The sequence below is a fragment of the Zosterops lateralis genome (genome assembly GCF_965231275.1).
Source record: "Zosterops lateralis genome assembly, chromosome: 33".
Lineage (NCBI taxonomy): Eukaryota > Metazoa > Chordata > Aves > Passeriformes > Zosteropidae > Zosterops > Zosterops lateralis.
Window position 1 is genome coordinate 2912453 of NC_139793.1, and position 24565 is coordinate 2937017.

Consider the following 24565-nt stretch of genomic DNA (forward strand, 5'->3'; position numbering starts at 1 on the left):
CACCCCAAAACCCCAAAATTGGGGGAGATCTGCACCCCAAACCTCCAAATTTGGGGTATCTGCACCCCAAAACTCCCCACACACACAGAGGGGTGTGGGGTGCCCCTGTAGCCCCCCAAAATCCACCCACAGCGGGAAGGGGAGAAGAGTTTCTTTATGGTTTCAATAAATCCTGGTGCAAAGTTTGGGGGTGTCGTGTTCCTGCTGGGAGGTTTTGGGGATGGTTTTGGGGGTCCTCAGCTCCGGGGGGGCATAAAGTACTTGAGGTCACAATCCCTGTGGAGGTCAGAGGAGCAGCCCGGGGTTATTGGAGGCTTAATTCCAATTAAATTCCGATTAAATCCCCATAAAATCCTCACTGAATTCAGACAAAATTCTCGTAAAATTCTGATAAAGTTCCCATTAAATTCCCCTAAAGTAATTCCCATAAAACCCCATAAAATTCCCCTAAAATCGCTATAAAATTCCCATGAAATCCCCATAAAATCCCCATAAAATTCTCATGAAATTCCCACGAAATCCCTGTAAAATCCCCATAAAATTCCCATAAAATCCTCATGAAATTAATGTTAAATTCTCATAAAATTCTCATAAAATTCTAATAAAATTCCCACAAAATTACCCATAAAATGCCCATGAAATCCCCATGAAATTAATGTAAAGTTCTCATAAAATTCTAATAAAATTCCCACAAAATTACCCATAAAATGCCCATAAAATCCCCATGAAATTAATGTAAAATTCTCATAAAATTCTAATAAAATTCCCCTGAAATTCCCACAAAATTACCCATAAAATGCCCATGAAATCCCCATGAAATTAATGTAAAATTCTCATAAAATTCTAATAAAATTCACATGAAATCCCTGTGAAATCCCCACAAAATTCCCCATAAAATCCCAATGAAATTAATGTAAAATTCTCATAAAATTCTAATAAAATTCCTATTAAATCCCCATAAAATTTCCACAAAATTCCCCATAAAATCCCCATGAAATCCCTGTAAAATCCCCATAAAATTCCCATAAAATCCCCATGAAATTAATGTAAAATTCTCATAAAATTCTAATAAAATTCCCAAGAAATCCCCACAAAATCCCCATGAAATTAATGTAAAATTCTCATAAAATTCTAATAAAATTCCCATGAAATCTCCACAAAATCCCCATAAAATTCCCTATAAAATCCCCATGGAATTAATGTAAAATCCCCATAAAACTCCCCTAAAATCCCTATAAAATTCCCATGGTTTGGGGTGGGGGGGGGTTATTCACCCCCCCGGTTTTGGGGGCATTTTGGGGTATCCAGGGTGGGGTTTTGGGGGTACCTGGGGTAGCGCTGGCCCCGTTTACGCCGGAACTCGGCCTCGTCCACGGTCCAGACGGCGCCACGCGCGGCCTCCACCCTCACAAAACACTTGTGCAGGCTCAGGTTGTGGCGCACGGCGTTCTGGGGAGGGGGACACCCCAAAATCAGAGGGGGACCCCAAAATTGGGGGGTTGGACAACACCCTCTCACACCCCCCCACATTCCCTGTGGGGTTTTGGGGGGGTTTTGGGGTCTCTGAGTTGCTGTGGGAGAGGTGCTGGGACAATTTGGGGTTGCACTGTGTTCTGGGGAGGGGGACACCCCAAAATCAAAGCAGGACCCCGGAATTGGGGGGCTGGACAACACCCCCCCACACCCCTCCACATTCCCTGAGAGTTTTCGGGGGGATTTTGGGGAAGGTTTAGGGGTTTTGGGGTCTCTGAGCTGTTGTGGGAGAGGTGCTGGGACAATTTGGGGTTGCACTGTGTTCTGGGGAGGGGGGACACCCCAAAATCAGAGTGAGACCCCGGAATTGGGGGGCTGGACAACACCCCCCCACATTCCCTGAGGGTTTTTGAGGGAGTTTTGGGGGTTTTGGGGTCTCTGAGCTGTTGTGGGAGACGTGCTGGGACAATTTGGGGTTGCACGGCGTTCTGGGGAGGGGGGACACCCCAAAATCAAAACAGGACCCCGGAATTGGGGGACTGGACAACACCACCCCACATTTCCTGAGGGTTTTTGGGGGGTTTTGGGGAGAGTTTAGGGGTTTGGGGGGTGTTGGGGTCTCTGAGCTGTTTTGGATGGGAAGGGGGGACACCCCAAAATCAGAGTGAGACCCCGAAATTGGGGGGCTGGACAACACCCCTCACACCCCCCCACATTCCCTGTGGGGTTTGGGGCGGTTTTGAGGAAGGTTTAGGGGTTTTTGAGGGTGTTGGGGTCTCTGAGTTGTTGTGGGAGGGAAGAGGGGACACCTCAAAATCAAAGCAGGACCCCGGAATTGGGGGGCTGGACAACACCCCCCCCACATTCCTTGAGGGATTTCAGGGAGGGTTTAGGGGTTTTGAGGGTGTTGGGGTCTCTGAGTTGTTGTGGGAGAGGTGCTGGGAGAATTTGGGGTTGCACTGTGTTCTGGGGAGGGGGGACACCCCAAAATCAGAATGAGACCCCGGAATTGGGGGGCTGGATAACACCCTCTCACACCCCCCCACATTCCCTGTGGGTTTTTGGGGGGGTTTTGGGGAGGGTTTAGGGGTTTTTGAGGGTGTTGGGGTCTCTGAGCTGTTGTGGGTGGGAAGGGGGACACCCCAAAATCAAAGTGAGACCCCGGAATTGGGGGGCTGGACAACACATCCCCATGCCCCTCCACATTCCCTGAGGGTTTTTGGGGGGGGTTTGGGGTTTTGAGGGTTTTGGGGTCTCTGAGCTGTTGTGGGAGAGGTGCTGGGAGAATGTGGAGTCCCCCTTGATTTGAGAGGGGTCTGGGTAGGAATTGGGGTCCCAGAGGGCAGGTTTGGGGGTCCCACTTGTGCAGTGGTAACATTTTGGGGTGTCCCCAGTGGGGGGACAGAATGGGGGTGCAGGGGAGGTTGGGAGGTGTCCCAGGAGTTTGTGGAAGTCTCAGGGATGTTTGGGGGTCCTGGGGGGGATCCCAGGGTAGCTTTTGGGGTGTGGGGGGATGCCAGGGATGTTTGTGGGTTCTGGGGACAGTTGGGGATCCTGGGGGTGCTGTTTTGGGGTCCTGGGGGGTTGTTTGGGGGTCCCGGGGGGTTCCTGTGCTGTGTTTGGTGGGTCCAGAGGTGTTTTTGGGGTCCCAGGGGGTTGTTTCAGGTTCCCAGGGGATTGTTTCAGGTTCCCAGGGTGTTCTTGGCGTTGTTTTTTGGGGGTCCCGGGGGTGTCTTTGGGGTTTCCGGGGTGTGTTTGGGGTCCCAGGGTGTGTTTCAGGTCCCGAGGGGTTCCCGGGGGATGTTCCAGAGCCTTGTGGTGTTCCCAGGGTTGTTTTTTGGGGGTCCCAGGGTGTGTTTGGGGTCCCGAGGGATTCCTGGGGTTGTTATTCGGGGTCCCCAGGCTGTGTTTGGGGTCTCGGGGGGTTCCTAGGGTTTGTTTGGGGTTCCCGGGGGATGTTCCAGGGTCCCGGGGTGTTCCCAGGGTTGTTTTTTGGGGGTCCCGGGGTGTGTTTGGGATCCCGGGGGGGTTGTTCGGGGGTCCCGGGGGGTCCCCACCTTCCAGGTGCGGGTGTTGTGCCGGAAGAAGCCGAACCGGCGGCTGAACCAGTGGTAAATCTCCGCCAGGGGGCGCTGCCGCTGCGGGGACTCCAGGATGGCCTGGGGGGGGCGGGGGCGCGGGGACATTGGGGGACATTGGGGACATTGGGGACATTGGGGGGACATTGGGGGACATCGGGGACATTGGGGGGACATTGGGGGACACCGGGGACATGAAGGACATTTGGGATATTGTGGGGCTATGAGGGACATTGGGGACATGGAGGACATTGGGGACATAAAGGACATTGGGGGGATATTGGGGACACTGGGGACATTTGGGATATTGCGGGGCTATGGGGGACATTGGGGGACATCGGGGACATTGGGGGGATACTGAGGACACTGTCATTGGGGACAGTTTAGGATGGTTTGGGGGGCAGCACTTGGGAACACTTTGGGGGGGCTCTGGGGAGGGTACCAGGACACATTGGGGTCATAGGAGGGGCATGGCAGCTTTGGGGACACTGTGGGGTGACCTGTGGGGGGCAGGGACACTGAGGGACATGGGAGGATATTGGGGACATGGAGGACGTTGGGGACATCGGGGGGATATTGGGGACACTGGGGACATGGAGGACATTGGGGATATTGTGGGGCTGTGGGGGACATTGGGGACATGGAGGACATTGTGGACATTGTGGGGCTGTGGGGGACATTGGGGACATGGAGGATATTGTGGGGCTGTGGGGGACATCGGGGACATTGGGGGGGTAAGGAGGACATTGGGGGGGGCGGGGCCGCGCGGGGACACTGGGGGACATGGGGGGATATTGGGATATTGGGGACATGGAGGACGTTGGGGACATGAAGGACATTGGGGGGATATTGGGGACACTGGGGACATTGGGGACATGGAGGACAGTGAGGACAGTGGGGACATTGGAGGATATTGGGGGGTATGAGGGGACACTGGGGGGATACAGGGGACATGGGGGGACATTGGGGACTTTGGGGACATGGGGGGACGTTGGGGACATTGCAGGGGATACAGGGGACATTTGGGGGCGGGGGCATATGGGGACATTGGGGAGGATATGGGAGGACATGGGACATTGGGCATGAGGTGACACAGGTGACATTTGGGGGCATGAGGTGACACAGATGACATTGGGGATATTGGGGGGGCAGTAGAGGGTTGGGGACAAACTTTTGGGGGGTCACTGGGGACAGTTTAGGATGGTTTAGGGGGCAGCACTTGGGGAACACTTTGGGGGGGCTCTGGGGAGGGTACCAGGACACATTGGGGTCACAGGAGGGGCATGGCAGCTTTGGGGACACTGTGGGGTGACCTGTGGGGGGCACAGTGGCCTTTGGGGACAGTTTGGGGTGGGGGGGACAGTTTTGGGGGGACATGGAGGAGCTCCAGGCTCCAGGATGGGGGAATTTGTGAGGGGGGACAATTCCTCGAGGGGAGAGCTGGGGTGGGGGAGGATTTTGGGGGTGCCAGGGACACACGGGGGGGGGAGGGGTTGGGGGGTTCAGGGGGGCACTGACCCAGCGGATGAGCGTGGCGTAGGTGTAGGGGGGCCGTGCCGTGCTCAGCCGGTAATACTCCAGTTCTGGGGGGGCCAGGGGGGTTATAAGGGTTATTTAGGTTATTCAGGGGGACACCCCCACACCCCCAAACCCGGAGCTCACCTGGGTAGAGCCCCCCACGCTCCCAGGGGTGCCCCGGCGGGGGCAGCATCATCTCGGGGTCCCCCTCTGCCTCGGGGGGGGCTGCAGGACCCCAAATCGGGGGCAGCCCAGCCTGGCCCTTCCCGGGGGGGCCCTGGAGGGAGGGGGGCACACAGGTGAGGGGCTGGCACCGCTCTGAGGAGGCTCCAACACCCCACCCCTGTTTTGGGGTGCGTTTTCCCCCCTTACCGTGCTGGGGGGGGCCCTCCGGAGGAGCTGAGCCTGCAACAGCCCCAGGCGGTGCCGCTCCCGGGCCAGCTGTGAGGGGGGACAGGTTTGGGGGGTCACACACGGGGTTGGGGGGTCACACACGGGTTTGGGGGGTCACACACGGGGTTGGGGGGTCAGGGAGTTGGGGGGGACAGGGGAGTTGGTTCAGGGAACACAGGTTTTGGGGGGGAACAGGGAGGATGTGGTTTGGGGGGGTCTCAGATCTGGCAGGGACAGAAGTGGCACAGGTTTGGGGGAGGAGGTTTTTTTTTTGGGGGGGGGGTCCCAGGACACTTGGGGGTCCCAGGGCACGTCAGGATTTGGGAGGTGTCAGGGTAGGACTGGAGGGGCTCACGGGGGATTTTGGGGGTCCCCTCACCTGCTGCTCCAGCTCCTGGATCCTCTCCAGCTGCCGCAGGCACTGAGCCACCTCGCCCGGCTCACGGCGGGGGGGCCTGGGGGCGATGTTTTTGGGGTGGGGGGTGAGGACAGGGATCTGGGAGACCCCCTAAATCCCCCCCACAAGACCCCCACTCACCTGGGGGCCTGTGCAGCACCGTGGGGTGGCGGGTCACTGCCGGCGGGGGCAGGGGAGGGGTCTCTGTCACGGCCAGGGGGGTCTTTGGGACCCCATTCAAAACCGGGGAGACCTGAAGGAGTTTTGGGGGGGTTCCCAAAAGGGAGGAAACCCCCCGAAGAGGAGAAGGGCAGGTCTGAGGGGGGCTCACCGTGCGCCGGGGGCAGCCGAGTTCTCATCACCAACACCCCGGGGTGCTGCACATGCAGGAGAGGGGGGCACGACCCCCCCTCGGGTGGCACCTGTGTGTTTGGGGGGGGCAGGAGGTGAACCCCCCCGTCCTAACGCACACCCCAAACCCCCCAAAGTGGTGTCCCGGGCTCTGTCCCGCACCTGGGTGCGCCGAGGGACCGCTCCATCCGCGCGGGTCAGCACCGTGGGCCGCTCCTGGGGGCTGCGGGGGGGGCGGCGCTGCCTGGGGGGGGGAGTGGAGGGGGTGAGACCCCCCCAGACCCTCCCCCTGCCCCCCCGACCCTCCCCCTGCCCCCCTGACCCTCCCTCTGTCCCCCCCCACCCCGCCCCGAGCGTGTGACACACGCGTGTGCCAGGCCTGGACACGTGTCCCCTCCTGCGTCACCGCCAGTCCCGGAACCCGCGGCCCCCCCCAGCCTGTCCTGGCCCAGTTACCCCCCCCAGTACATCCCAGTACTCCCAGTATGGGCTGAGCCCATTCCCATCTTCCACTGGACTCCTCATCCCATCCACCATCACCCTGTTGAGCTCCCAGTCCATCCCAGTCCATCCCATTGTCATCCCAAGGCCACCCTGTAAGCACCGAGTCACTTCCAGTTTCCCCCAGTCTTTTCCAGTATCCCCAGTGAGCTGCAGTCCCTCCCAGTCCCTCTCAGCACCCCTCCAGTCTCTCCCTGTAAGCTCCAATCCCTCCCAGCATCTTCCCAGTCCATCCCAGTGTATTCCCAGCCCATCCCAATCCATCCCTGTTACCCTCCCACTCCTTCCCAGTTTTCCCCAGTATATTCCAGCATTTCCCAGTAAACTGTGGCCTCAATCCTTCAGTGCCACCCACTCCATCCCAGTCCCACCCAACTCCCTCTCAGTCGTCCCATTTTCCCATCCCAGTCCTCCCGACACTTCCCAGTCCATCCCAGTCCATCCCAGTCCCCCCCAACACTCCCCAGTCCATCCCAGTCCCCACCAGCCCCTCCCGACACTCCCCAGTCCATCCCAGTCCATCCCAGTCCATCCCAGTCCCCCCCAACACTCCCCAGTCCATCCCAGTCCATCCCAGTCCCCCCCAACACTCCCCAGTCCATCCCAGTCCATCCCAGTCCCCCCCAACACTCCCCAGTCCATCCCAGTCCCCACCAGCCCCTCCCAACACTCCCCAGTCCTTCCCAGTCCATCCCAGTCCATCCCAGTCCATCCCAGTCCCTCCCAACACTCCCCAGTCCATCCCAGTCCCCACCAGCCCCTCCCAACACTCCCCAGTCCTTCCCAGTCCATCCCAGTCCATCCCAGTCCATCCCAGTCCCTCCCAACACTCCCCAGTCCATCCCAGTCCATCCCAGCCCCTCCCAACACTCCCCAGTCCATCCCAGTCCCCACCAGCCCCTCCCAACACTCCCCAGTCCATCCCAGTCCATCCCAGTCCCTCCCAACACTCCCCAGTCCATCCCAGTCCCCACCAGCCCCTCCCAACACTCCCCAGTCCATCCCAGTCCATCCCAGCCCCCCCCAACACTCCCCAGTCCATCCCAGTCCATCCCAGTCCCCCCCAACACTCCCCAGTCCATCCCAGTCCATCCCAGTCCACACCCAATGCCTCGCTCTGCTCCCAGTCTCCCTCCCAGTCCCCTCCAGTCACTCCAGAGCCCTCCCAGTCCCATCCTGTGTCCTCCCAGTTGCTCCCAGTTGCTCCCAGTGGCTCCCAGTGCCCCCCAGCTCACGAGTCCCGGGCGCCCGCCATGGCTCTGGGCGACACCGGGCGCTTCCACCTCCCCTTTATAGACGGGAAACCACAGCCCTGAGTCACGGCGGGGGCGGGGGGCCGGGGTGGGCCCCCCCAGACCCAAACAGGTGCCCTAAGACAGCCAGGACAGACACCCCAAAAGGCAGAGAAATGCCCCAAAACGGCAGAGAAATGCCCTGAAACGTGTGGGACGACGCGGCGAAGAAAACGCGAAGAAATGGCGCGAATTGGGAGGGTAGAGACACCCCAAAGCCGTCACGGCAAGACACCCCAAAATGTAGGAAAATGCCCCTAAAAGACCAGACACAAACACCCCAAACTGGCCAGAGATATCAGGAAATGCCTCAGAACAGCTGGGCGGAGACACCCCAAAAGAATCCGGGAGAAACTCCTCAAAATGTGGAGAAATGCCCCAAAACGGTGACACCCGAATTGGCCGGGCAGAGACACCCCAAAATGCAGAGAAATGTCCCCAAAATTGAGGCTCAGACACCCCAAACTAGCCAGAGATGCCCCAAAATCCCAAGAAATGCCCCAAAACAACAGAGCAGAAATGCCCAGACAGAGACATCCCAAAATGAGGAGGAAAGTCCCAAAATAACGGCACAGACACCCCAAAATGGCCAGAGACATCCCAAAATGAGGCAAAATGCCTGAAAATGGCCAAGGACGCCCTAAAATGAGGCAGAGTGTCCCAAAATACCCTAAAAATAGCTGTGAAGAGGTAACTCAAAATGTGGAGAGATGTTCCCAAAACAGTTGGGTGGAGACACCCCAGATCTGTCAGGCAGAGAAACCCCAAAATGTCTGAACAGAGTCCCCAAAATAAGGAGAAACGCCACAAAGCAGCCAGGTAAAAACACCCTAAAAAACAAGAGATTCACCCGGAAATGACCAGGCAGAAATGCCCCAAATCGACCAGGCTGAGATGTGCCAAAATGAGGAGAAAACGACTTCAAATAAACTGAGTAAAGACTCCTCAAAATGGCCGGATGGAGATGCCCCAAAATTCAGTAAAACGCCCCAAAATTCAGTAAAACGCCCCAAAACTGCTGGGCAGAGATCCCCCTAAACCAGCCAGGCAGAAACACCCCAAAACTGACGCCTTGAACTTTTTGGGGGTCCCATAAACTGCAGGAGTCTGTTGTCCCCCCCTCCCCACGTCCCATCCCCCCCAAACCCCACCAAAACTCCCCAAAATGCCCCAAAATGACGCTGTCAGAAAAAGCAGCTTTAACACCTCCTCCAAAAAGCCGATAAATGGCCTCGAATCGCTCGGGTACCCCCAAATCCCTTAAAACCTGCTCAGAAAGGGGAAAAACCCCAAGTAAAGACTTCTCCCCCCAGGCACCCCCAAATTTTGGGGGCTTTTTCCACCTGCAGGCCTTGAGTTTTGCCCTTTGTTTTTTCCCCCCATGCAAACAGCCCCAGAATCCACTTGGTTAAAAGTCAGTTTTTGACGCTTTCCAGCCCTGAAATGGCCGGGTTTTACCCCAGAGCAGCTCTGGGTGTAGCACCCGGGACCCCTCCCCATTTTCGGGGTGGGGTTGGGAGTTTTTCCACCCCCGCGACTTCCCCAGCTCGAAGAGAGGTGAAACCGAGCCCGAGCTGGCAGGAAATAAGGGAGGGGGGGGTGTGTGGTGGATTTTTGGAGGGGGGTGGAGCAGAGCTGGTGTCTGCCCCCTCCCCAACCCCATCAGGACCCCCCTGTGCCCACCCTGGGGGGGGTGTTAGGGCACAGACCCCCCCTGGACCCCCCAAAATCCACTCACCGGCTGCCCGCCCTGGCACCCCGCTTTTTATGGGCCCCCCAGTGATGGCAGAGAACCCTCCCACACCTGGGAGGGGGGTCCTGGGGGGCCCTCCAAATCCAAATTCTCTGTCCCCCCTTCCCATCGTGGGGGCATCAGCACCGCCCCAAATTTTCACTTGTACCGAGGCTCCTTTTTCCCTGGGGGGGTCATGAAGGGAACCCCAGTAACGCTCCCAGGGGTGTAGTTGTGTGGGGAACTCAGAGAGGGGAGCCTTTAATGCACCCCTTGTGAGCCCCCCAATCTCCTGAACACCTCAAAAACCTCTTGGGAGACCCAGGTGTTTAGGGGTGCTCTCCACTCCACCCCTAACCCCCCCAAAAGGAGCAGATACTGGGGGGATCCCTCTTTGCTCCCCCAGACCCTGGGGACCCATGAGAACCTGGGTGGTGAGGGGGCATTAACCCTCCTTCAAGAGACCCCCTCAATCTCCAGGACTCCCCCAAACATCCCTCGGGGCACTCAGGCGCCCTGGGGGACCCCGTTTAACTATCAGCGCTCCCCAAATATTGGGGAGGGGGGGGACACAGACGCATTTCCCCACCCCCCCCAGGAATGGCCCTTTTAGCCCCCCCTTTGTGACCCAGACCTCACGGTCAGGAGTGGCCCTTTAACCCCTCCCAACCTGTCTCCAGGACCCCCCAAACAACCCTCAGAAAACCCAGGATTGGGGGAAGGGGGGGTCTCCCTTTCCCAGCCCCTCCCCCGGGAGACCCCTAACTCGCCCCCCCATCTCCCCTCCCCAAGCCCCGCCCCTCCCTGTGGCCCCGCCCCCGGGGCTGGCCCCGCCCCCGCGCTGCGGCCCCCGGCCCCGCCCCTCCGCCATGGCCCGGGCTCCCGCCTCCGCCCCGGCGCCCCCCCCGTGGCCGGACTCCCGGCGTGCCCCGCGCGGGGGGGGGCCCTCCCAGCCCCCCCCGCGCCCCGGGACCCCCCCCCAAACCCCCGGGACCCCCCCCCCAGCCCCCCATGACCCCTTGGCTTGTGGGACGCCCTTCCCGCCCGCCTCGACCCCGTTCCCCCCCCTCCCGGAGGTCCCCGAGCTCCCCCCGGGGGTCCCCGAAGCTCTCGCTGCCCCCCCGGGGGACCCCGACAGCCCCGCGGCCCCCGGTGCGGGTGGGGGGTCCCGGCGGGTCCTTTTCGCCGACGCTTTGGGGCTGCCCCTGACCCGCCTGCGGCAATACCGGCCCTGGGACCCTCGGGGGAGGGGGGGGCCGCCGGGGGGGGGCGGGGGGGGACCCCCCTTAGGGGGGGAGGGGGGCGCGGTGGGAGAGCCGCCCCCCCCCGGGATCTGGATGAGGCCTGGGAAGGGCAGGTAAGAGATGGAGGGAGGGGGGGGATTTGCATGGGGGACCCCCAAAATGGGGTCAACCCCCCCAACCCCCCCGCATGTGCCCCCCGAAATTGAGGGGGGGCTGTGGAGCATGTTTGGGTTTCCCCCGGACCCCTCGGGCCCCGGATGTGGGTCACATTATGGGGGGGGGAGGGGGTGCAGATGTTGCTCCCCCACCCCTAATTTGGGGGGTGTGGGGGGGATGGGTCCTCTCCGGTGACCCCTCCCCACACCCGTGTCCCCCCAAAAGGCCACAGGAGGCAGAGGACGTGCAGCCCCCACCCCCCGAGCACAGCACAGGTAAGTATTGCCCCCCCACCAAACCTGGGGGTGCACCCCAATTATTGGGGCGCCTTCCAGTTTTGGGGATCCCCCTCGAATTTTGGGGGTCCCTCACTCTCCTCCTTTCTCTCCCACAGAGCCTGAGCCTGCCCCAACGCCCCCCCCGGATGCGGAGCAGCCCCCAGCACAGGTGAGACAACACCCTCTCCCCCCAAAACCGGGGTGCCCCCCTCCCCTAAGGAAGAGGGTACCCCAAACCGTGCCTGCCTCAGGATGGAGGGGCACCCCAAACTGTGCCCCCCACCCTCCCCAGGGCACCGAGGACGAAGCGGTGGCGCGGGAGCTGGAGCAGCTCTACCTGTCCCACCTGCGCCGGCTGCGGGGGGACCCCGGCGACAACGACCCCCCCCCGAGCAACGGGGACCCCCCTTTTCCCGAGCGAGCCCCCAACACCTCTCTGGCCAACGAGATGGCCCTGCGCTACGAGGGGGGGGGACGGTGCAGCCCCCCGGTGCTGCTGGGGAGGGGGGGGCCGGTGGAGGGGGCGCTGGTGGTGCCGGCGAGGCCCCCCCGGGGGAGGGGGAGCAGTTTGGGGGGCGCCCTCAGGGGGTGCGGGGTGGTTTTGGCCTTGGCCGTGCTGGTCCCGGTGGCCTGGGGGGACGGGGGGGGTCCCACGGCCGCTTTGGCTCTGGGGCTTTACCTGGCGCTGGCCTGGCTGACGTGAGGTGGGGCGGGGGGAGCCCGGTTGTGTCACCACCCAGAATTGTCACCTCCCAAATCGTCACAGCCCCCCCTCATTTCACCTGTGAAAACGTGGGACACCCCTAAATCAATCGGGGGGAGGAGGAGGAGGAGGGAGGGGGCTGAGTTGCGGCGTGGGGAGATGGAAGGGCACCCCCAAATTGGCCCCCCACCCCCGGGGTGGGGACACTGTCACTTTGTGGGACCCCCCCCAGCCCGACTCCTGTGCACCCCACCCGGGTTTTGGGGCGCCCCTGTGTACATACAGCCATGGAACGATGGTGGCCCCGAGTTCTTGTCATGGGAGGGAGGGGAAAAATTTGGGGTGGGGGGTAGGGGAGTGTTGTCTGTGTGTGTTTAGGGGGTGAGGGCCGGGTCCCCGCCCCCCCTGCTCCCCCTGCTGTCGCTGTCGCTGTCGCAGCCGTTTCCTGTCCCAGGGAAGGTCCCAGCAAAGGTCACGGGGCCCGTGGATGACAAACAGCCCCCCCAGGCCCCCCGGAGATGGGGCAAGGCTCACCTTTGGGTGTCGTGTCATGGGTGCTTTGTTGTGACAGGAAGGTCTGTGACCCCCGGGGAGCAGCCGGGGGGTCCTCAATGTCCTGGGAGCAGCTGGGGGGGCGTCTTGAGCCCCTTTGGAAGAACTGGGGGGGGTCCTGAGTATGCTGGGAGCAGCTGGGGGCGCGTCTTGAGCCCCCTTGGAAGAACTGGGGGGGTCCTGAGTATGCTGGGAGCAGCTGGGGGTGGTCCTGAGCCCCCTTGAAGAACTGGGGAGGTCCTCAATGTCCTGGAAGTAGCTGGGGGCGCATCTTGAGCCCCTTGGAAGAACTGGGGGGGGGTCCTGAGTATCATGGGAGCAGCTGGAGGGAGGGGTCCTAAGCCCTCTTGAAGAACTGGGGGGTCCTGGGGGCAGCTGGGGTGGGGGTCTTGAGCCCCCTTGGAAGAACCAGGGGGTCCTGAATGTTCCGGGAGCAGCTGGGGAGGAGTGTCTTGAGCCCCCTGGAAGAACTGGGGGGGGGGGTTCTGAGTATTTTGGGAGTAGCTGGGGTGGGGGTCTTGAGCTGTCTTGTAGGAACTGATGGTTCCTGAATGTCCTGGGAGAAGCTGGGGTGGGGTCTTGAGTCTCCCTGGAAGAACTGAGGGGTCCTGAATGTTCTGGGAGCAGCTGGGGTGGTGGTTGTGAGTCCCCTTAAAGAACTGAGAGGTCCTGAATGTCGTGGGTGGGTGATCCTGAACCCCCTTGGAAGAACTGGGGGGCTCTGAGTATCTTGGGAGTAGCTGGGTGGGGATCTTGAGGCTCCTTGGAAGAACTGGGGGGTCCTCAGTATCCTAGGAGCAGGTGGAGGAAGGGGTCCTGAGCCCCCTTGAAGAACTCAGGGGGTCCTCAATGTCATGGGAGCAGCAGGGGGGTGGGATCCTGAACCCCCTTGGAAGAACTTGGGGGGGGGGGGGGGGTCCTAAGTATCGAGGGAGCAGGTGGGTGGTGGTCTTGAGCCCCCTTGGAAGAACTAGGGGGAGTCCTGAATATCCTGGGAGCAGCTGGGGGGGAGTGTCTTCAGCCCCCTGGAAGAACTGAGGGGTCCTGAGTATCTTGGGAGTAGCTGCAGTGGGGGTCATAAGCTGTCTTGTAGGAACTGATGGTTCCTGAATGTCCTGGGAGAAGCTGGGGTGGGGGTCTTGACCCCCCCTAAAGAACTTGGGGGGTCCTCAATGTCATTGGAGAAACCAGGGAGGGTTGGTCTCGAGCCCCCTGGAAAAACTCAGGGGGTCCTGAATGTTGTGGGAGCATCTGGAGTGGGGGTCTTGAGCCCCCTTGGAAGAACTGGGGGGGTCCTCAATGCCCTGGGAGCAGCTGGGGTGGGGTCTTGACCCCCCCTGAAGAACTGGGGGTCCTGAGTATCCTGGGAGCAGCTGGGTGGGGGTCTTGAGTCTCCTTGGAAGAACTGGGGGGATCTTGAGTATCCTACGAGTAGCTGGGGGAGGTTGTGAGCCCTCTATGATGAAGTAGGGGGTGGTCCTAAGGCTCTTGGAGGCAGTTGGGGGGTCCCAAATGTCCTGTGAGCAGCCAGGGGGGTCCTGAGCCTCCTGGAGGTCGCCAGGAGGGGGGTCCTCCACCCCCAGTGGAGCTGCTGAGGGGGTTCTCCCTCCTCTGGATCCAGTCCCATCTCCTCAGGACTCACTGTGGGGAGTGTCCCAGTGGTTCAGGTGACAGTTGGGGGGGAATTCTCGGTCCCCTGGACTTACTCTATGGGGTCCCAGTCCTTCAGGTGACAATGGGGGTGTCCCATCTGAGGGGAGGGGTCCCATCCTCCCTGGAGGTCCTGTTCCCCCTGCAGTCCCTGAACCCTTTGGGTGACAGTGTGTGAGGGGGGTCCCAGCCCTTCTGTTGTCACAGTGTGGGTGGTGGTCCTGTCCCTCCTGTCCACCCTGCGGTCCCTCAGCTCCTCAGGTGACAGCAGAGCAAGGGGGGACGACACAGCCCTTCTGGAGTCACTTTGGGGGGGTCCCAGTCCCTCTGGACTCACTGGTCAGGGAGGTGCCATCCCCTGTGGGGTGCTCAGCTCCTCAGGTGTGTCCCAGCCCCTCTGGCTTCGCTGTGGGGGTATCCTGTCACCTCTGGACGTTCCACTCCCTCTGCAGTCCTTTAATCCTTTGGGGTGACATCGTGTGTGAGTCCCAGCCCTTCTGAGGACTCTACAGGTCCTCAGCCCCTCAGGTGACATCGTGGGGGAGAAGGGAGGCAGGCAGCCCCTCTGAAGTCACTGTGGGAGGGTTCCAGCCCCTCTATACTCACTGGAAGGAGGGAAAATTCTGTCTCCTCCGGGGGGGATCCTGCTCGCCCCCTTGGTCCCTCAGCCCCTCAGGGAACAGCAGAGGGGGGCAGCCCCTCTGAAGTCACTGTGGGAGGGTCCTAGTCCCTCTATACTCACTGGGAAGGAAGGGAAATTCTGTCTCCTTCAGGGGGATCCTGCTCGCCCCCTTCGTCCCTCAGCCCCTCAGGTAACAGCAGAGGGAGGCAGCCCCTCTGAAGTCACTAGGGGGGGTCTCAGTCCCTCAGGTGACAGTGTGAGGGGGGTCTCAGCCTCTCAGGTGACAGTGTGAGGATGAACCCGTCCCCTCGGGGGAGGTCCCGCTGTCCCGGCGCTCTCCAGCCCCTCATGGCGGGAGCGGGGCGGGGCCTTTCCCCTCACGGCGGGGCTCTCGCGCCGCCCGCACGTGCGCTCCTCGCGCTGCGCCTGCGCGCCGACCCCCGCCCCCGCCCACCGGGCTCCCCGAGCCCGCCAAAGCCCCGCTCGCCCATTGGCTGCTCCTTTCCCGCCCGCCCCGCGTGACGGGCGTCGCCATGGCAACCGGCCAATGGGGCAGCGCGCGAGTGACGAGCAGGGGTGGGCGGGGCTTCGGCGGCGGCGGCGGCGGCGCGCGCGCTTTTTCGGCCGCCTGACTTCGGCCCTGGCGGGCGCCGGAGCCGCCGCCATGAGCGGGGCCGGGGCCGGGGGCGACCGACCGTCCCCGGCCAAGCTCCGCCGCCTGGACGAGCCCACCGGGACGGGCCCTGCCGCCGCCGCCGCCGCCGTTGAGACGGCCCGTTCCCTCACCGCCGCCGGAGGTCGTGGTGAGGGCCGCAGGGCGCGCGCGCGGGGCGACGGGGCCGGGCATGCGCGGGGCGGCGGCGGGGACGCGCGCGCGCCCCCTGGCGGCGGCCCGGAGATGGCGGCTTTGGCCGGGGAGGGGCTGGAGACCCCAAATAAGGGGCTGGAAAATCCCAGTGAGGGGTTGGAGACCCCCAGTGTGGGGCTGAAGACCCCCAGTGAGGGGCTGGAGACCCCCAGTGAAGGGCTGGAGACCCCCAGTGAGGGGCTGGAAAATCCCAATGAGGGGCTGGAGACCCCCGGGGAGGGCACGGTAGGCCCGAAGACCACCGGAGAGACCATGGCCAGCCTGGAGACCACCGAGGAGGCCAAGGGGGGCCAGGAGACCACCATCACCCGCTGCTTGGAGCAAGAAAAAGGGGGTCTGGGGACCACCAGAGAGGTGACAGAGGGCCTGGAGAGCACTGGAGGGACAGCAGGGGTCATGGAGGCCACCAACGGGCCCAAGGGGAGCCCAGAGACCATCAACAGATGCAAAGGCAGCCTGAAGACCACAAGTACCGACTGCTTGGAGCAGGAAAAAGGGGCTTTGGAGACCACCACAGAGGTCACAGAGGGGGCAGAGACCACCAGAGAGGTCATGGGGGACCTGGAAATTGCTGTCACACGCTCCTCGGAGCGGAACAAGGGTGTCCTGGAGACTCCTGTGGAATCCAAGGGAAACCTGGAGACCACCAGGGAGGCCACGGGTGGTCTGGAGACCAGCAGGGAGATCCCAGGGAGCCTCGGGACCACCAATGGGCGCAGAGGGAGCCTGGAGACAGCTGTCACTCGCTGCTTGGAGCACGGGAGAAGGAGCAAGGGGGGCCTGGAATCAACCACCAAGGCCCGGGGGAGCGTGGAGAGCGATGCTTCTCCTGGTGGCGAGGTGAAAAGCACCAGCAGGCGCAAGGCAAAGACCCCTGCCAGGCCCAGGGGGAGCGTAGAGACTGCCAGGACATTCCAGTGCTTGGAGTGGGAGAGAAGTGGGAAGGAGGGCCCGGAGACCACCAGGGAGGAGGACACAGGGGGGCTGCTGGAAACCACCACCACTGGCCACGTGAGGCAGGACAGGGAGCACAAAGGAGGCGTGGAGCCCACCGAGGAGGGCCTGGAGCCCACCCCCACAGCCTGTGTGGGGCCGAGCCGGGGTGGCCCAGGGCTCCCAGACCTCATGGGGCTCCCAGAGCCCGCGGGGGTCCCGCTCCCCAAGGAGCCCGTGGCCGAGGAGAGCGCGGTGATCTCCCTGGACGAGGACGAGGAGGAGGAGGAGGATCGGGACCAGGATGAAGGGCCAGCACGGTACCTGGCGGCGCTGGAGGCCGTGCAGCTGGAGCTGGAGGCCGTGGAGGAGGAGGCAGCTCGAGCCTTTCGCCGCCTCCGCGCCCGGTTCTGCCTCCGGCGCCGGCCCCACCTGCAGCGCCGCAACCGCCTCATCCAGCACATCCCCGGCTTCTGGGTCACCGCCGTATCCTTGGGGGGCTGTTGTCAGGGTCTGCAAACCTGTGCAGGGAACCTGATGGTTCGTTTTGGAGATCTCAAAGCGCAAAAGACACGGCAGGGGACAACTCGGTTTGCTTAAACAAAAAAATGCACTTTTATTTAGTGCCCACAATGCGATAGTAGGGAAAGAAAATAGAGAATAGTGAGAAAGATAAAGATGGGGAGAGGATTATAGCTACCAACGTGGAGAGTTGTAAATCCTCAAGGCGTAGAGATGCCCATGGATGGGATCTTTTCCAGTGGGGTGATCACGAAGGTGTTTGGAATTTTCGGAGTTCTTATAGGTTGGTTACCAGAGCGAGCGGCACGAAGCCGAGGAGAACCAGGCAAGTGACACAGGGCCGAGGCAGAAAACACCTGTGTTAAGGTTGGGTGCTCAGGAACAAGCTGCTGTACCCGTCTAGCACGGTCAGTATAGTCAGCTCAGTCCACTGTGAGTTCTTGTCTTGCTTGAAGGAGTGAAGCAATGACAAAAGAGGAGGCTGTTCTGGGTTAACTGCTGGCTTTATTCATCATTTATTTATTTATCTGCCCCAGCAGACACCCCTCAGCAGGAGCAGCGGGGGAAAAGCGAGGGGAAAAAAATCTTTTTTTTGAACCCCCAAATGCAACACCTTTTATTGGGGGGAGGAACTCAGGGATGGGTCTAACTGGGGACAAATCAGGGCATGGCTCTCTGGATAAATGACATACATAGTAACAAATTAATAACTCAGGTGGGGAGACAGCTGAAGTGTTGTTCAATCACTTGGGGCTTTTCCTGGAACTTTCCAGACTTTTGGGAGAGACCCCAAAGTGACAGACAAGGCCCAGGGGCTGGATAACTTCTGACTGACACATAACTGGGGTTGGGGTGAAACCAATGAGGGTGGAACATTGGGCAAACCATTATAACTTATAAAAATGAACTTAATACAAGGAACAAATACATACATAAAACTGCTAAAACTAAAACCACACCACCACATTTTGGGGTGAGGGGGCCACGTGGGGAAACCTCCAGGTCCACCTTTCCTTGACGTGCCCGCGCCCAGTTCCTGAACCACCCGCAGCTCTCGGCCATGATCAGCGACCGCGATGAGGACGCGCTGAGCTACATGACGAGTTTGCAGGTGCCTGGAGCGGGTTTTTGGGGGGCAATTTGGGGTTGTGTGGCCCCCCCTGAGGTAACAAACCTGGCTCTGCAGGTGGAGGAGTTTGGCCAGAGCCGCCCTGGGTGCCGCATCAGGTTCTTCTTCAGCGTCAACCCCTATTTCCAGAACGACGTCGTGGCCAAGGAGTTTGTGCGCGGCCCCTCTGGTGGGTTTTGGGGCAAGGGGAGGGGGGAACCTCCACTTCCTACAGCTCAAGGAAGAGTTTGGGGGCTCTAGAGTGACTCCCCTCATGTGTCATCCCTCCTCCCAGGTCACCTGGTGTCCCACTCGACCCCCATCCGGTGGTGGCAGGGGCAGGACCCCCGTTCCCGTCCTCACAAGGGTCCTCCAGCCCCCCGCAGCTTCTTCGCCTGGTTTGGGGACCACAGCTTCCCTGCGGGGGACCGTGTGGCCGAGGTGAGCCCAGCGCTCCCAGTGACACCTCCCAGTGCTCCCAGTACCCCCCCCTGACCTCCCCATCTCCTCCCCCCAACCCAGATCATCAAGGAGGAGCTTTGGCCCAACCCGCTCCAGTTCTACCTGCTGGGGGAGGGCGCTGAGGGACCCCCTGACAGGTGAGCTGCGCCCCAGGGGAGGTTGGGGGCACCCTGGGGGTTTGGGGGGGACCAGAGGGAACCTCAAACCTTCAGTCCCTCCCCATTAACCCCCACCTCCCCAGTGAGAGTGGTGAGGACTGTGTGGTGATCCTGGACGACGACGAGGACGTGCAGGAGATCCCAGACGATGGGGATGGTAAGTGACCAACACCCCCCTCTACCCTTGGGGGACCCCAAAACTCCTCACCTGAGGAAATGGAGGTTGGAACCCCCCTCAGAGTCCTCTTGGAAGGGGAGTAGGGGCTGATTTTGTGCCCCCCAACTCCCCCCTCCAGGCAGTGGTGTTGAAGAGGTCCCGACTGAGGAGCCCCCCAACCCCCCCGTGGGACAGAAAGACCCCAACAGGGGCAGGATTTAATTTGGGGAGGGGGATTTGGGGGTGCTGCACATCACCCCCCACTCCCCCCCAGGCATTGCGGGTAACGAGGGGCTGGGGGCCCCCCAACACAGCTCAGGGTGTTTGAAGGCCTTTCACCCCCCCTTTCCCCCCAAACCTTTCACGACTCCCCTTTGGGAACCCCCCAAATCTCCCCAGCTCCATCACCTGGGGGGTTGGGGGGTCCCCCTAAATCCCTCCCCCCCACACACACCCACCACACACAAGGGGAGAAACACAACCATTTCCTGATCTTTTTTTGTACATGTTGGGTTAAAAACTTATAAAGTTTTCTTTTTATATCTAAAAAAAAAATATATTATAATAAAGAGAAAGTTTTAACAGATTCACAGAGCCCTCCCTTGAACCCCAGGTGAGCTAAGAGGGGATTTCAGGGTGATTTTACTCCCTTGGGTCATTCCCCTCCTCATCTCCTGCTGGTTTTGGGGTGAGGGGCTCCCCTGGTTCTGGGGGGGGCCTGGGCTGGGAGAGGGACCTGTACGGGGTGGGGAAGGAGGGAGACAGACCCCCAAAGTGCTGGGGACCCCCACGAGTGCCCCCCCAGCCCCACAAAGAGGGGGAGGCACCGGTTCCCTCCTCAGACACCCCCCAAATCCACTGCCTAAAACCCCTCCCAGTGCAGGACTCTGCCTTAGACCCACCTCTCCTCCGGTGCCGGTGCTCCACGACCCCTCCTCAATTTGCTCCCGGTTTCCCTCTGTACCAGTGACCCCCCACCCTCATTTCCATCCCGTTCCTGGTGCCTCCATCCCCCCGGTACCAGTGAACCCCCGGCCCAGCTCCTCCCGCAGCTCCAGCGGCTCCTCCTGAATTCCGCCAGCCCCCCCTGGAAACCCGAGCCTCCTGTCGAACCGCGGCGGGGGAAAACGCCTCGGGCCGGGTCCTGCACGGCCTGGCCCGGCGGTGGGCAGTGGTGCCTGCAGGTGCAGTGCACGGCAGTCCAAAAACCCCCAGACCCCCCAAGAACCCCTAAAAACCCGCCAGAACACTCTCAAAACCCCCTAGAATGCTCCCAAAAAGCCCCAGAACACTCTCAAAACCCACCTAGATCCCCCCAAAACCCCCCGAGAACCCTTAAAACCCACCAGAACCCTCCCAAAAATCCCAGTACACTCTCAAAAAGTACCTGGATCCCCCCAAAACTCCCCGGGAACCCCCCAAAACCCCCAGAACCCTCAAAAAAAAACCTCCCAGAACTCTCCCCAAACCCCCTGAGAACCCCTAAACCCCCCCCCGAGAACTCTTAAAACCCACCAGAACCCTCCCCAAAACCCCCAGGACCCCCCAAATCCCCAGAATCCCCCCCAGGACCTCCTCAAAAACCTCCAGACCCCCCCAATCTCCCCCCCAAAAAACCCATAACCCTCCCAAAAACCCCTAGAACCCCCTCATAAAACCCCCAGGACCCCCCAAATCCCCAGAAACCCCTCAAAAGCAAAAACAAAAACAAAACAAAAAACAACAACAACAACAAAAAAACCCCAAACAAAACAGGACCCCCCAAAAGCCCCCCAGGACACCCAAACCCCCAGAATCCCCCCCAGGACCTCCTCAAAAACCCCCAGAATCCCCCGATCTCCTCCCAAAAAAAAACCCAGAACCCCCTAAAAACCCCCAGAGCCCCCCCCAGGACCCCCCCAAAACCCCCCCAGGATCCCCCAAAACCTCCTCATAAAAACACCAGGACCTCCCAAATCCCCAGACACCACCCCAGGACCCCCCCCCCAACCCCCCCCCAGGACACCCAGACCCCCAGAATCCCCCCAAAAAAACTGACCCTTGGCTCTATTTCCACCTCCTTTATTCCAACCCACACCCCTGAGACCCCCCAAGAGCCAAAGACATTCCCACCCCCCCCCCAAAAAAAATGAGGGCACGAGGTGGGGGGACCACCTTGGACCCCCCCCCAAATCCCCAGGAACAAGGTGGGGGGGCGGTCTCCAACCCTCCCTGAGATTTTTGGGGGGTCCCAGATGCTGATTCCACCTGCAGGACCCTCCTGGGGCTGACTCCTCCCTCGGGGAGGTGTCCCTGGTTTTTGGGGGATCTCCTCGGTTTTTGGGGGGTCTCCCCAGTTTTGGGGGGTCTCCCCATGTTTTTGGGTGAGTCTCCCAGGTTTTGGGGAGTGGTCTCCCAGGTCTTGGGGGATTTCCTCGGGTTTTCTGGGGGGGATCTCCCCTGGTTTTGAGGGGGGTCTCCACAGGTTTTTGGGAGGAGTCTCCCCTAATTTAGGGAGGGATCTCCCAGGTTTTTGGGGGGATCCCCCTGGGTTTTGAGGGGGGGTCTCAGTTTTTTGGGGGATCTCCCCTGGTTTTGAGGAGGGTCTCCCTGGGTTTTTTGGGGAGGGATCTCCCTGGTTTTTGAGGGAGTCTCCCAGCTTTTTTGGGGGGGATCTCCCCGGTTTTTTAGGGGGATCTCCCCGAGGTTTTTGGGGGCTCTCCCCGTGTTTTTGGGGTCAGTGTGCCTTGTGTCGTGGCCGGTCGTGGCCGCGCTGGGCCGTGGCCAGCTGGTGACCAGCGTCCAGCAGGAGCAGCCCCGGCACCAGCACCCACAGCCCGTTGAGCCCCACGAAATAAACCCAGAAATAAAGGGGCCGGGGGTCGCTGTGGGTCCAGCCCGCCAGGGCCTCGGTGGCAAAGTACAGGATGTCACCGTAGAGCTGGCCTGGAGGGGACAAGGGACACGTCAGGGGACACCTCTGGGGTGGGAGGGGACAGGGGACACATCGGGGGGACACTGGGGACACCTCTGGGTCTGGGAGGGGACAAGGGACATGTCAGGGGGGACACTGGGGACATCCAGGGCAGGGGGACACAGGCAGGTGGCGCCTCTGGGCCTGGGAGGGGACAAGGGACAGGTCAGGGGTGGCACTGGAGACACAGGGAGGTGGCACCTCTGGGACTAAGAAGGGTCAAGGGACGGGTCAGGGAACAACCAGGGCAGGGGGACATGGGGAGGTGGCACTGCTGGGGTGGGAGATGACAGGGGACACGTCAGGGGTGGCACTGGGGACACCTCTGAGGCTGGAGGGGACAGGGGACATGTCAGGGGTGACACTGGGGACACCTCTGGGGCTGGGACTGGACAAGGGACACGTCAGGGGTGGCACTGGGGACACTTCTGGGGCTGGAGGGGACAGGGGACACGTCAGGGGTGGCACTGGGGACACCTCTGGGGCTGGAGGGGACAGGGGACATGTCGGGGGGACACTGGGGACACCTCTGGGGCTGGAGGGGACAGGGGACACGTCAGGGGTGGCACTGGGGACACCCTCAGTTGTCCCCCTGGGGGGAGGTTGGGGATGAGGGACAGGGCAGGGGACACCAGGGACAGGTGAGGACAGCGATGGGGACACCAGGGACAGGAGAAATGGGGCTGGGGGACACAGGGAGGGGTGTCACCCCCAGGGCAGGGACACCAGGGACAGGTGAGGACAGCAGTGGGGACATCAGCAGTGTCCAGGTGGTGATGGGGACATCAGGGGTGGGTGGAGACAGGGCTGGGGACACATGGGGACAGCCTGGGGACACAGGGGTGGGGACAGCCCAGGGACACCAGGGGTGGGGACACCCAGGGGTGGGGACAGCAGGGCTGGGGACAGGGGGCTGGGGACAGCCCGGGGACAGGGAGAATGGGATCGCCAGGGCTGGGGACAGCCCAGGGACACCAGGGGTGGGGACACCAGGGGTGAGGACACAGGGGCAGGGACAGGGACACACCGAGGGACACCAGGGGTGGGGACACGAGGGGTGAGGACACCCAAGGTGGGGACAGCCCGGGGACAGGGAGAATGGGATCACCAGGGCTGAGGACACAGGGCTGGGGACACAGGGCTGGGGACAGGGACACACTGAGGGACAGCAGGGGTGGGGACAGCCCAGGGACACCAGGGTTGGGGACACAGGGCCGGGGACAGGGACACACCGAGGGACACGACGAGCTGCAGGATGTAACGCGCCGGGTGCTGGCGGAGCAGGGCGAGGAAGGTGAGGAAGCTGAGGGGACCCCAGGCCCAGGCTGTCACCGTCTCCATGGCAACCGTGAAGTCATCGCTCCTGCCCAGGGGACACCGGGAGGGGTCACCCCGACCCGCTGGGGACACGGGGGGGACACGGGGACACCCCCTGCCCGCCGTCCCCAACTCACGTCATGTAGCGGCTGTCGGCCTTGGCGTATTCCTTCCCTGGGAATTTGGGGAGGGGTCACCGCCTGGGGGGGGCTGGGGACACTCAGGGGACACTGGGGACACCCAGGGATAGCCAGGGGACACCCAGGGACAGCCAGGGACACCCAGGGGACACCCAGGGGACACCCAGCCCTGCTGTCAGGGACTGGGTGTCCCTGCCCAGTGACCCCAAAAATGACCCAGAGACTCTAAAAATGACCCAAGGACCCCACAGATGTCCCAGGGAACCCACAAATGCCCCAGAGACCCCTCTTCACATGCCCAAGGACCTCAAAAATGTCCCAGGGACCCCAAAAATGACCCAAGGACTCCTCCCCACATGCCCAGAGACCCCACAGATATACAAGGGACCCCTCCCCATGGGCCCAGGGACCCCAAAAATCTCCCAGGGACCCTAAAAGTGACCCAAGGACCCCTCCCCACATGCCCAGTGACCCTCTTGTGCCCCCAGTGTCCTTGGGGACCCCTCCCCATGTTCTCAACGACCTTCCAGTACCCACTGCTGCCATTGGGGACCCCTCCCCACGTACTCAGTGACCCTCCAGCACCGCCCAATCCCCTCGGGGACCCCTCCCCAAAGCCCCCCACCCCACTCGGCCCTACCCCAGCCGCCCCCCGCCCCAGGCCCCGTCCCCGGCCGTGCTCACAGACGTCGGCCAACAGCCCGGTGTCGGCGGGCAGCTCCCGGTGCCGGACGCTGAAATAGCCTTCCAGGACGCCATGGATGCCGGAGCAGAGCAGGAACCAGCCCAGGACCATCCGGCGGGCGGGGCTCCGCTTGGCCCCACCCTTCGCCCCGCCCTTCGCCCCGCCCCCGGTCCCGCCCAGGGCCCAGCCCAGCGCGAACAACGCCGCCGCCGCCACCGCCACCGCGCCTGCGCACTGCCAGCCGGGCCGCGCGGCCGCCACGTAACCCGGCAACGCCAGCGCTCGCGGCCAATAGGGGTGCGCCCTCGTCTCCATGGCAACA

The 24565-nt window shown here is 61.6% G+C and overlaps 4 protein-coding genes across 4 annotated transcripts; 2 read left to right on the forward strand and 2 right to left on the reverse strand.

Moving 5' to 3' along the window:
- Window positions 1-40: 40 nt before the first annotated feature.
- Window positions 41-7966, reverse strand: FOXP3 (forkhead box P3; the record flags this gene model as incomplete). The annotated part of the gene is made up of 11 exons (XM_083881450.1): window positions 41-276; window positions 1328-1449; window positions 3531-3632; window positions 5070-5134; window positions 5214-5346; window positions 5442-5510; window positions 5842-5917; window positions 6001-6112; window positions 6191-6281; window positions 6373-6433; window positions 7947-7966. The coding sequence occupies 11 exons, from the start codon at window positions 7964-7966 to the stop codon at window positions 237-239; spliced, it is 891 nt and encodes a 296-aa protein (XP_083737576.1). The 3' UTR covers window positions 41-236.
- A 2896-nt stretch (window positions 7967-10862) lies between these two features.
- Window positions 10863-12116, forward strand: LOC310921187 (uncharacterized protein; the record flags this gene model as incomplete). The annotated part of the gene is made up of 4 exons (XM_083881296.1): window positions 10863-11092; window positions 11361-11410; window positions 11530-11582; window positions 11706-12116. Exons 1-4 carry the CDS (start codon window positions 11073-11075, stop codon window positions 12114-12116), a joined length of 534 nt encoding a protein of 177 aa, XP_083737422.1. The 5' UTR covers window positions 10863-11072.
- Window positions 12117-15826: 3710 nt separating this feature from the next.
- On the forward strand, window positions 15827-19617 carry LOC310921250 (uncharacterized protein). The gene is made up of 7 exons (XM_083881366.1): window positions 15827-17227; window positions 18297-18374; window positions 18450-18561; window positions 18667-18812; window positions 18894-18970; window positions 19075-19148; window positions 19288-19617. The coding sequence occupies exons 1-7, from the start codon at window positions 15839-15841 to the stop codon at window positions 19368-19370; spliced, it is 1959 nt and encodes a 652-aa protein (XP_083737492.1). The 5' UTR covers window positions 15827-15838; the 3' UTR covers window positions 19371-19617.
- Window positions 19618-21803: 2186 nt separating this feature from the next.
- On the reverse strand, window positions 21804-24565 carry EBP (EBP cholestenol delta-isomerase). Its single transcript, XM_083881396.1, has 4 exons — window positions 24243-24565; window positions 23556-23592; window positions 23334-23464; window positions 21804-22073 (listed from the first exon to the last, which is right to left on the reverse strand). Exons 1-4 carry the CDS (start codon window positions 24556-24558, stop codon window positions 21865-21867), a joined length of 693 nt encoding a protein of 230 aa, XP_083737522.1. The 5' UTR covers window positions 24559-24565; the 3' UTR covers window positions 21804-21864.